At 46.1% G+C, this 12,818-nt stretch overlaps 1 protein-coding gene across 1 annotated transcript in view; it reads right to left on the reverse strand.

Moving 5' to 3' along the window:
• MAEA (macrophage erythroblast attacher, E3 ubiquitin ligase) overlaps positions 1-12,129 on the reverse strand; it is a 68,926-nt gene extending 56,797 nt beyond the window's left edge. Inside the window, exon 1 of the mRNA XM_077280209.1 lies at positions 11,791-12,129. Coding sequence (XP_077136324.1) covers positions 11,791-11,859 — 69 coding nt within the window. The 5' untranslated portion in view covers positions 11,860-12,129. The remainder of the gene's footprint in view (positions 1-11,790) is intronic.
• Between the last annotated feature and the right edge of the window lie 689 nt (positions 12,130-12,818).

Raw genomic sequence — 12,818 nt, forward strand, 5'->3', positions numbered from 1 at the left:
AGCAGCGGCTCAGTATTGGGGTATCAGGGGTAGTAATAGGGACACATACGGCAGCAGTGGCTCAGTATTGGGGTATCAGGTGCAGTAATAGGGACACATACGGCAGCAGCGGCTCAGTATTGGGGTATCAGGGGAGGGGCAGTAATAGGGACACATACGGCAGCAGCGGCTCAGTATTGGGGTATCAGGGGCAGTAATAGGGACACATACGGCAGCAGCGGCTCAGTATTGGGGTATCAGGTGCAGTAATAGGGACACATACGGCAGCAGCGGCTCAGTATTGGGGTATCAGGGGCAGTAATAGGGACACATACGGCAGCAGTGGCTCAGTATTGGGGTATCAGGTGCAGTAATAGGGACACATACGGCAGCAGCGGCTCAGTATTGGGGTATCAGGGGAGGGGCAGTAATAGGGTCACATACGGCAGCAGCGGCTCAGTATTGGGGTATCAGGGGCAGTAATAGGGACACATACGGCAGCAGCGGCTCAGTATTGTGGTATCAGGTGCAGTAATAGGGACACATACGGCAGCAGCGGCTCAGTATTGGGGTATCAGGGGCAGTAATAGGGACACATACGGCAGCAGCGGCTCAGTATTGTGGTATCAGGTGCAGTAATAGGGACACATACGGCAGCAGCGGCTCAGTATTGTGGTATCAGGTGCAGTAATAGGGACACATACGGCAGCAGCGGCCCAGTATTGGGGTATCAGGTGCAGTAATAGGGACACATACGGCAGCAGCGGCTCAGTATTGGGGTATCAGGTGCAGTAATAGGGACACATACGGCAGCAGCGGCTCAGTATTGGGGTATCAGCAGGATGGGAATAGATGGGGACGGTGGTGAAAATGTGAAAAGTCAAATGTGTTTTTGTTGCATTCTCTGCAGCCGAGTCGTGGCTGGAGAAGTTGTCATGTCGGTCTGGGCCAGATGGAAAAGACGGGAAAAATGAACGATTCCATCAGAAAGAACGTCAGCGGTAAGTCACCATCTGTAACTGTGCTGTGATCTCTTATATGTTCTGCAGGACTGGTATCTACCACTGACCATATGGCGGTAATATCAATATTGGTCTTTATATAAAGATTATTTTCAGCAACAGCGCGGTCATCTGCTGAGATTCTCCTCCACTATTAGGGTGCGTCACCCTGTTGTGATCAAGGTTACCTGGTTAGGGGCCCACTCAGAAGTTTCGCCCCCCCTGAGCAAAAACCCCTAGCTACGCCTCTGCCTAGAACCCCTACCACAGCATCTAAATTCCCTTTGTGTGTCCCTTACCATGGACCGGATTACTCATGGGCCACAGTTTGCCCAGATCTGTCCTGAAAGCATCTGAAAAATACAAGCCAACATTCTCCGTGAATGTGACCAAATGTCCACACGTCTAATATCTATGGGCACCTATATTTCTTCCTTTGTTTCTCCGGCTTTCTTCTAATATTTAGCTAATTAAACCAACAAACACGGCTGTAGCCTAAAGGTTTAATTAAAAAGAAAAAACTAATGGCAAAATCAAAACTGACAAAACACAACAGAAAAACGGCATACAATTACATGTCCTAATAAGCAGAAGATATTTGGAATGACGGTAATGTAATTAATCTCTGAAAAGCTCCATCATCATATGCAAGACTGGTTTTACCCTTACAGAAAACCTCGCAATCACAGAATTATTTCCTGCAGTTTCTCCAGAATCTAGCCTTGAACACCAATACACATTAAGAAAATAATAAAAAAAAAAAAAAAAAACGAGAGCAAAGGAGGCCAGAGTGAGCCATCGACAAGAGGAGACGCTCGAGAGCAAAGGAGGCCCAGAGTGAGCCATCGTCAAGAGGAGACGCTCGAGCGCAAAGGAGGCCCAGAGTGAGCCATCGTCAAGAGGAGACGCTCGAGCGCAAAGGAGGCCCAGAGTGAGCCATCGACAAGAGGAGACGCTCGAGAACAAAGGAGGCCCAGAGTGAGCCATCGACAAGAGGAGACGCTCGAGAACAAAGGAGGCCCAGAGTGATCCATCGACAAGAGACGTTCGAGCGCAAAGGAGGCCAGAGTGAGCCATCGACAAGAGGAGACGCTCAAGCGCAAAGGAGGCCCAGAGTGAGCCATCGACAAGAGGAGACGCTCGAGCGCAAAGGAGGCCCAGAGTGAGCCATCGACAAGAGGAGACGCTCGAGAACAAAGGAGGCCCAGAGTGAGCCATCGACAAGAGGAGACGCTCGAGAGCAAAGGAGGCCCAGAGTGAGCCATCGACAAGAGGAGACGCTCGAGCGCAAAGGAGGCCAGAGTGAGCCATCAACAAGAGGAGACGCTCGAGAACAAAGGAGGCCCAGAGTGAGCCATCGACAAGAGGAGACGCTCGAGAGCAAAGGAGGCCCAGAGTGAGCCATCGACAAGAGGAGACGCTCGAGCGCAAAGGAGGCCAGAGTGAGCCATCGACAAGAGGAGACGCTCGAGCGCAAAGGAGGCCCAGAGTGAGCCATCGACAAGAGGAGACGCTCGAGCGCAAAGGAGGCCAAAGTGAGCCATCGACAAGAGGAGACGCTCGAGCGCAAAGGAGGCCCAGAGTGAGCCATCGACAAGAGGAGACGCTCGAGCGCAAAGGAGGCCCAGAGTGAGCCATCGACAAGAGGAGACGCTCGAGCGCAAAGGAGGCCCAGAATGAGCCAGACAAGAGGAGATTCTCAAGTGTGAATATGTCCTTGGACAAGCCATCAACATAAGGAGATGAGTGCAAATGAGAAATGGACAAAAGGAGATGCTCAAGTGCAAACGAGTTCTTGACTGAGCCATCTACAATAGAAGATTCTCAAGTGTGAACAAGATCTAAAGTGACTCATCAGCACAAGCCAATACGATTATAAAATGAGCCCAAGCGTGGACCATTGAAAAGACAAGATGCTCAAATGAAAACAAGCCCTAAAATGAGCTATCAAGAACAGGTGATGCTCAAGTACGAATGATCCCTAGAGTGAGCCATCAAAAAGAGGAGATGCACGGGCGCAAACAAACCCTAGAATGAGCCATAGAAGAGGCTATATGAGTGCCAGAGTCATTGGCAAGAGGAGATGTTCGAGTGAATGAGCCCCAAAGTCAGCCGTTGATAAGTGGAGACGATCAAGCGCAAATGAGTCATAGATTAATCCATCAATAAGAGATTAAGAGTTCAAACGAACCCTAGAGTGAGCCATCAGCAAAAAGATACGAATGTGAATGAGCCTTACAAACATCGGTCGATATAGGAGACAAATGTGAATAAGCTGTAAAATCGGCCATCAATTTAGGATATGCATGAACTTTACAATCCGCTACAACATTGAGATATACCCAAGTGAGACCAAGTCCTAGATGTGGGCATAAGCATAAGATCATTGGTTCATATGAGCAAAATGGAATAGCGAGCATCCCTGTGTTACACATGTGCTTCTATTCCTGCCTGCTGTATTTAGGTTTCTGTTCCTGGATCCATCTCAGTTGAGAAATAGAAGGAAACATACGGAGCTGTAGGCAGTCTGTCCCCTCTTCTTACGGGACCTCTTGCACAATCATTCCAACTCCCCGCATTTGAAAAAGTTAAAAAATTACTGTTATTATGAACAGTTAAGCAAGTTGAAGATGAAATGATCTCTAAAAGGCCTAAAGTTAAAGATGAAACATTTCTTTTGTATTTTTGAAGAGATATAGATATAGACGTATCACCCCCTTTTCAAAGTACCACAGCTTGTAAATGCTTTTTGTAGCCAGCCAAGAGTCTTTCAATTCTTCCAGTCCTGTGAGATTCCTGGGTCGTCTTGCATCCTCTACTATTTTGAGTCTAGCCACAGATTTTCAATGATGTTCAGATCAGGGGACAGTGAGGGCCATTATAAAACCTGCAGCTTGTGCCTTTTGAAGTCATCTATTCTGGATTTTGACATGTGTTTAGGATCAGTATTAGAGATGGGTGAACCCGAACAGTAAAGTTCGGCGTCTGTACCAAACACCTACTGTTCGGGCACGGACACTGAACATGGACTTCACCAGGAAGTCCATGTTACTGTTCAAGTTCGGCCCCCCAAACACCGGGTGCTTGTAGCGCTGTCTTGTGCATGACAGCACGGCAAACACTGCTTCTGACAGGCGGTAAAATTATCTCACAATGCAGAGGCAAGTTCGGAAGAATTTCACTGCAGTGAATTTGAACTGCGGTGAACTCGCCTCTGCACCGTGAGACTTTCTCAATGAGCGAGCGGGGATCTCATAGAGGTCACCGCAGTTCATTAGGCTGGCTGGGAACATAGCCTCAGTGACTGGTGATAACCTCAATGACGTCACTGCTAGTCACTGTTGCTGCACTCGCAGCAGCTCATTCCCTTCCCATCTTGGCACCGTACAGGTTGAAAATTATTTATCCCCCAGACATGGATTATGGCGTGGGACAGAACGTCAGTAAGGTGTAGGGATATTGCATTTTTTTTTATTTTTGTTTTATTACAGGAGATGAGGGCATCAGTGGAATTAGACGTTAGGCGAATATAACTGTGTTTGTTATTTTTGAATAAAAAAGGAAAAGTGTGTTTTGTTTTATTTCAAATAAAGCTACTTTCACACTAGCGTCGTACAACGCACGTCGCAATGCGACGTTGTGACGTACCGACGCATACTGTGCAAGCGCCGCACAACGGGGGCAGCGGATGCAGTTTTTCAACGCATCTGCTGCCCCATTGTGAGGTGCGGGGAGGCGGGGGCGGAGTTCCGGCCGCGCATGAGCGGTCGGAAATGCTGGACACGACGCACCAAAAAACGGTACATGCAACGTTTTTTGGTGGCGACGGACCGAAGCAACACAATGGAACCGTTGCACGACGGTTGCGACGTGTGGCAATCCGTCGCTAATACAAGTCTATGGAGAAAAAACGCATCCAGCAAGCACTTTTGCAAGATGCGTTTTTTCTACAAAACGACGCATAGCGACGTTCACTGCACGACGCTAGTGTGAAAGTAGCCTAAGACACTTTATTCTGGCTGTGTGTTTATTTACCATACAACTATAGGCTTAGTAATGGATAGGTGTCTTATAGATACCTCTCCATTACTAAGCCATGGGCTTTATGTCACTGGACAATACAAAGGTGACATCAACCCTACAAATATGAACCCCACTTGCCACCGCTACAGGGCAAGTGGGAAAATCCGGGCAACGCGCCAGAATTGGCGCATCTAATAGATGTGCCTTTTCTGGGGCAGCTGTGGGCTGCTATTTTTAGGCTCGGGGGGGGGGGGGGCAATATTCATGGGCCCTTACCAGCCTGAGAATACCAGCCCCCAGCTGTGAGAGTTAGCAATGCTGGTTGTCAAAAATGGGGGGAGGGGGAAGACCCAATGCCTTTTTTTAAATAATTTAAAAAAAATTGGAGTGGGGACCCCTCTATTCTTGATAACCAGCGCTGTGAGTTTTGCCTGGCTGGTTATCAAAAGTAGAGAGGAACCTACAACATTTTATTTTCTTAATTATTTATTTACAACGCAAGTGCCGGCCGATGAATACTCCCCATCAGCTGCTCCTGCTCTCGCTGTTATTAGCGGCAGCTGATGGAAGCAGTAGTCCCATCAGCTGACAGCAGTGACCGGAGGTAAACTTTATGCCTCCGATCACAGCTGCGCACTCACGATGTCTTTTAACAGTGTGGGAACCACGGCTGTCTAACCGGCGGTGATAATTTTACCTCTGATCAGAAGTGGTGTTTGCCGCGCTTTCATGCACATGACAGCACAGCAAACACTAGATGTTCAGGCTCCCCATTCAAGTGAATGGGGTACGAGTACTGTTCTGGTACCCGAACTTTTTGTAACTGTTTGGCCGGACCCGAATATCCAGGTGTCCTCCCATCTCTAATCATTATCCATTTGCAGAAGCCATCCTCTTTTCAACTTAAGCTTTTTTGTACAGATGGTGTTATGTTAGCATCAAGAATTTGTTGAAATTTCATTGAATCCCTCTACCCATGAAATGTTCCTCGTGCCATTGGCTGCAACAACCCCAAAGCAAGATTGATCCACTCCTATGCTTAATGGTTGGAGAGATGTTCTTTTCCTGAAGTTCTGTGCCCTTTTTTCTCCACACACAACTTCAATCATTGTGGCCAAAGAATTTTATTTTAACCTCATCGGTCCACAGGACTTGTTTCCTTGCATACTTCTGACGTTGAATTTTATGATAAGGAATGAGGACGCAGGAGAAGTTCTCTTCTGATGACTTCCATGAAGGCCAAATTTGTGCAGGCGTCTCTGAACAGTAGAACAATGTACCACAATGCCAGAGTCTGCTAAATCTTTCTAAAGATCTTTTGCAATCAAGTGGGGATTATGATTTGCCTCTCTAGCAATCCTATGAACATCTCTCACTGAAATTTTGCTTGGTCTTCCAGACCTTATCTTGACTTCCACTGTTCCGGTAACTTCCATTTCTTTATTACTTTGCGAACTGTGGAAAGGGCAACTTGAAAACGATTTGTTATCTTCTAAATAGCCTTCTCCTGGTTTGTGGACCTCCACCACTTTCATTTTCAGAGTGCTAGGCAGCTGCTTAGAAGAACCCATGGCTGCTGTTTTTTGGCACAAGGTTAGAGGAGGCTGGGTTTTTATAAGGCTGGGAAATTTGCATCACCTGACCTTTCCTAACGATGATCGTTAACAAGCCATAGCTAACAGATTAATTAAGTTCTAAAACCTTGGCCAAACTTTTGCAATTTTTAAAAATGTAAATTATGAAAAAAATCTCATTTTTTTTTGCTTAAAATACAAAGTAAGTGTGTCATTTTTAACTTTCCTTACTTGGATGTTGGGACTATAAAACTCTGACACCACCTATCTAATGAAGGATTCACTCTCTGAGCTCAGTTTGTTTATTTAAAGGGAAAATGTCAACAGGATTGTGCATAGGAACCTACACACAATGTCAGATCGGCGCCGTTATACTGATTAAAATTATATCTTGGTTGATGAAATCAGTCTTGTGGTTGTTTCTTAATCTTTATTGCCAGTTTTGTGTTAATGATATGCTCGTGTTCTAAGGCGGGGTTGGTGTATGTGGTCCTCTGATTAGATATTCATAATGTTTGTGAGACATAATGACAGTCTGCTCTCCTCAATGCAGAGTTATCACATGTGCTGGAGAACAGCAGACTCGAGTGTGAGTAACAGTTTTCATCTCCTACAGTCAGTGTAGGGAGGGAGGGAGTACAGCAGAGTTGGCAGCACACTTGCTTTGGCAATGTTAGTGGTAACTGGTCCTGCCAATAAAGTTCATTTGAAAGGTGATACTAGAAGTGTTTGTAATGAGACCCAACTTACACTACTGCCCTCCCCCCCCCACACTGACTGCTGGAGATAAAAACTGACAGTCAATCACACAAAGGTCTGCTGTGCTGCAGTGAGGAAAGTAGACTAAAGTATTGTTGGGGGCGGGCTTTTCTTTTCCTAGTTTGTCACTGCCTACTAATGATTGGTCAGCATCTGAAAGAGGAAGGATTACACGCCCCCAGTGAAATCTCTCTGGTAACGCCCACTGGAACTTTAAAATTAGTTAGGCGCCAAATACTTTGACTGCTAATATCTTGGAGAGGCAAAATTAAAAAATAAATAATGGGTTATTCTGCTCTGCAGTGCCAATCACATTGTGTGCCTCGATGCACATGAAAGATTTGGTAACAAAGGCCCTTTTTGAGGTGATTCAGAAAAGTATAGAAAAAAAGAACGACACTGCCATAATAGTAACAGAATACTAATATTTTACAGTTTTATGGAGATAGTTTAATTGCCGTTCAAGTCAATGACATCCATTTAGTGCACGGACAGGACAGTTTTGCCATGTGGGGGGGGCTACTCAACTGTGACAAGTTGCATAGGGCTAGCGGTGCAACTTTACTTTATCTGCATTCTAGGGAAGGAAGATGACGTGCATAGGTGTCCATAATGATGGTAGGAGAGCGAAAATCTTTCTGATATAGTTATATCATACGAAAACTGAAACCGGCCGCAAGAACACTTTTCTGGCCTCCGTCTGGTGAATAGGGGTCCACGGGCATCCTAAATTCAATGCATTACCAGGTGTGCCTCCTGGACCAATGAGGTGGAGAGGGCACTGCTATAACTACAGGACAAGAGTCAAATGTGTGTGGGAGCCCTGGACAGATGATTGAGTTAAGGATTCGGTATGGCCAATTTCAGGAAAAGCCACCGCCAGAAATGTCTACCAGTGGCTCTCTCATGGAGAACAAGGGAGCACTCGGGCAAAATAGCCGCCACCTGAACAGTTGGTCAAACCATTGTATGACCTACAGCTATCTTAAGTGCATGGGGGCATGAAGGTTTTCAAGGAAGGGTGGGGGTATTACTGGCTCGAAGACCTTGTATAAATGTGTCCAGTCGCCTATATTTGATGGGCAGTACGATGGCTCAGTGGATAGCATTATTACTGGGGTCCTGGGCTAAAATTCAACCAAGGACAACATCTTAAGGAGTTTGTATGTTCTCCCCGTGTTTGCGTGGATTTCCTTTGGTTTCCTCCCTCACTCCATGCCGTACTGGTATGGAATCTAGATTGTGAGCCCCAATGAGGACACTGCGGATAATATCTGTACAGCGCTGCGGTATATGTTGGTGCTATAAAAGCAAAGTAATACACTTTCACATGGATGGTGCAGCATGGAATCAGAAAATCAGGCAGCAAAACCATGAAACAAATACAGGTTTATATGTCTACAGTTGTTGGGAGGATCAAACAATCATTGATGATGATATTGGGCCTTGTAGTTCTCCACCTACTACAAGTTGCACCAGAATCAGTCGGATATAAAAACGTCTTCACGGAGTAGATGTTTTCCAGCAGCTGCACATTCCTGTGCATGACTCAAACCTCTGCTCAGCAGAAAGGATGTGAAGTCAGGAGGAGGCCTGAAAAGAACAGGCTCCTCCAGAACCGTCTACACTATGCAAGAGCGCCGCTTCCTCACTATCATTACACAGGAAGCAATTACTGATACCCGCCGCTGCCACATCATAATAACACAGCGGCAACACATCTGTCGGGCCCTACAATGTACACCGCAGACCACCGTGGATGTACATAGTTTAATTATTTCTCATATTTTACACAATTACTTGACGAGTTCTTTCTTTTAACCCTTCTCTGATGTGAACCTGCATCTCAACATATGGTGGAGGAATGCGGGCAATAGGGGATTGCAGCTGAGGAATGCGAGAGGAGAGGGAGTTGTGGCAATGTGTCAACAGTCAATGATGGCAATACTCTATAGATGCCACAAACATCTGCCAGTAAGACTTCATTCAGACGTGGCAACCCAAATTCATATGTCTACGTCGCTGGCAAGTTCGAGTCACTGATGGAAATTGGGTCCTATTTTTTCACGAAAATTCTTACCAAATTATAGAAAGGAGAAACCTAACAACGCTACTCAACTGTAGGGTTATAGGTATCAGGTAGACCCTAACTATTGAGGATCTCCATCTCTCAAACAGATGAAGACCTCCCAAGACTATAAAGGATCTGGGACATACAGGAGAATGGCAATCAGAGAACTCCTGCTCTTCTCGACACTTCCCCATGATTCAAGGATCAGCCAAAAATCCAAAATGTATGGGCCCTCACGGAAAACCAGTTATCTGCCAAACATCCATAATATCATACTGGGAACCTAAGAGAATAGATCTCTCGGGCCACTAAAACTCAAGATGACCAGTCTACCTGCAACCAACCAGGGACCACCAAGAATCTGCCCAAACTCCAGGACTGCTAGTCAACCAGTAGCCACCATGTTTGTTCCAGAGTTCCATCAAATCTCCGGAAAAAGAAAAAGATCCCCCAGACAATAACCATCTGCAAACCCTTCTAGCAGAGATCATCTAAACCTCTAGGCCACCAGAGATCTCCTACACTGGATTTACTTAAAAAATAAATCAAGCATAAAAATGTATGATGGATCTCAAAGAACACCCGCTCTTCTGGTGACCTCCCAGAAGCAACAGGGATCTTACAGACCTTCAAGAATCTAGAGAACGACCAAGATTATGGAGAACCAGCCAAACCACCAGCATCTGACATTTATCTGTAACATTTCTTAAAACTCCGGGAATCGTAGAAGAACATGGATCTCCCAGACTACAAGTGAACCCCCAAACCACCAGGGCTCACCATGAATCTGTCCAAACCCCAGAACTGCTAGTGAATCACTAGCCACCATGTTTCTTCCAGGGTTCGATCAAATTTCCAGAAGAAGAAAGTGATTCCCCAGACATTTCATCAGCGACCTACAGAACCTTCAGCCCTGGACTACTACTTTGCAAATGTTTTTGGTTTGGTTTTTTTTTTAGACTTTTACACCAACTTTTTGGAAAGTGCAAAGGGCATAGCCAAGAGGGGTGCGGCAGAGGACAACCAACATTCATCATAATTCATGACACGAATTTGGCGTATATGACGACAGAATAATCCACGCGGCACCATAGAAATACACTCCAGTCCCTGAATGGAGCACATTTCTTGAGGTGCACAATGAGAGATGCACCAAATTCTTAAAGGGTTAGCGTCAAATTTGGAAGTTAATGGGACAGGTGGATACATTTCCGATCGCTGACGGCAGGGACCCCCAAGATCCTATGAATTGGGGTCCTGAAATACCATGTGAGTGGAGGCCGATCGTGGGCACTGCTCCTCCGTCCATTCTTATGGGAGTGCCGTAAGTTGCGCTTGGCAATCTCTGGTGGTCTCTTTAAAGGGGTTGTCCGGTTCTTTAATACTGATGGTGTATCTTTAGGATAGGTCATCAATACCAGATCGGTGGGGTTATGACACATGGCACCGCACCGATCAGCTGTTCCCACTGCCAGCAATGGCGAAACAGCACAGCTCCATCAGGTGCACAGTTGACGTAGCGGGGTACTGCAGAGTCACCCTTATAGAATGGAATAGGGGCAGATGTGCAGCACCCAGCCGTGCAGCTGATGGAGATGTGCTGTTCCCCTCTGCAACTTATCACATCCAGCCACCACCGGCACTGGGAATAGCTGAATGTCGGGGGTGCCAGGTGTTACACCTCCGGACAACCCCTTTAAGATTGACAAGAGCAGAAGTGCTCCGCTGCACTCACATGGGCTCTTCAGAGCATCGGTTCTCAGGATTGATGGGTGACCCAGCGGTCAGAGAGTGAACCCCTATCCCACCGCATTAGTTTGAGAATACCCCTTTAAGAGGACATGAATCCAGATTAGTTGAGATCTAGTTTTTGTTTTCAGATCTCCACATGACACAAATGTTTCCAGTTTGGACACAAGCACAAAATATCTCTTTAGTAGTTTGCTACAATGTATCGCAGGAGATACAACTGTAACAAACCTTCAGCTGTGTGACAACAAAAAAAAGTCTCCATTCGCTGACAGCAAGCACTTGGCACTTCTCATTACTTTATATAACATTACGGGGGAGGGGAAGGCAAAAAAATAAACAGCGAAACGCGCATCGGGGCGACGTGGTCAATTTGATCCAATCAGTACGCGATTAGGAACAGTTTTCGGCATTGTTGAACTGACGGCGTCGACACTTTGTGGTAAAAACGGACGGGCTGGGAAGCCGAAGCAGTGCGCCGTACAATGTGACGCGTTTTAGGAAAATGGAGCCGACAGTACAGAGCGAAAGCGTCAACGCACGCCCCCAACGCCCCAATGCTATGCCTGACCCCCAGTATGGGGCACCTAGGAGACGAGCAGACAGCCATGCACCCACAGACAACATGACACACCTTCAAAGTTGGATACTCCTGAACCTTCAGAGCCATGGAGAGCTGAGCAGCTGATTCCTGGACCGCCATCTTGGACTGAAGGTGGGGGGAGGGGTTGACAGCACTACATGCCCACACTCCTGGGCATCATGGGTAATAATTACCGGACAGAAACAGAACCGAACGATAAATCGGCACAATCACTGAAGAAAAGAAAAACCGCTCAGGGCGGGCGCAGTAAAACGTACGATACAACTTGACAGCTCAGCAGCAAAACAATTAATGCCCCAGCGCATGCCCGTACAGCGCGTCCCCCTTGTGGCCACGCCCACTTTTTTTTTCCTTTCCCCAGCTCTAGCCAATGAGTGATTGCGAGCGTGACCAATGAGAGGCATTAGCCGTCTGACACCGGGTCAACTCAGTGACGTAACAATGAAAATGGGCGTGGTATTTAGGAGCAGCTGACAGTAGAGGAATTTCTCGCAACCAATAGCTTAAAAAAAAAAAAAAAAAAAAAAAAAAAAAAAAAAAATGGCCCGCCCCTCTTCAGTTGTAGGGCGGGATCGAATGTGATATTGACAGGTAAACGGACGAATGGGACTGCGTTCTGTTTTGCATGCCAGCCAATCACAACGTACGCTGTTTATTATGTGTGCCTACTCAATTTTACTGAAAGAAATGATAAGCGGGCGGGCGGGTAAAAAAAAAAAAAAATGTGACACAGTTTTCCAGTGTTGGCTACTTATTTTATGACAGATTTTTCTTTTATTATTATTATTATTATTATTATTATTATTAGGAATAAAGATAAATGACTTTAACTTATATAAAAATAAAATAACAATGTCAATTCACACATTTTCTATTTTTGTCCAGCTAAAATTAATCTGCTCCTGTTTGCTGTATGCTCTAGTCAGGGAAAAGCTGGGTGAGAGAAAATACAGCCCTGTCAGGAGCCGTCATCCAGCTTTCCCGAGCTTCTAGGGCATAGGGGCGCCATATTGCTGGTTGCCATGGTTTAATAGCGCTGTAACCATAACGCTGAGGAA

Source organism: Ranitomeya variabilis, chromosome 1 (assembly GCF_051348905.1).
Source record: "Ranitomeya variabilis isolate aRanVar5 chromosome 1, aRanVar5.hap1, whole genome shotgun sequence".
Lineage (NCBI taxonomy): Eukaryota > Metazoa > Chordata > Amphibia > Anura > Dendrobatidae > Ranitomeya > Ranitomeya variabilis.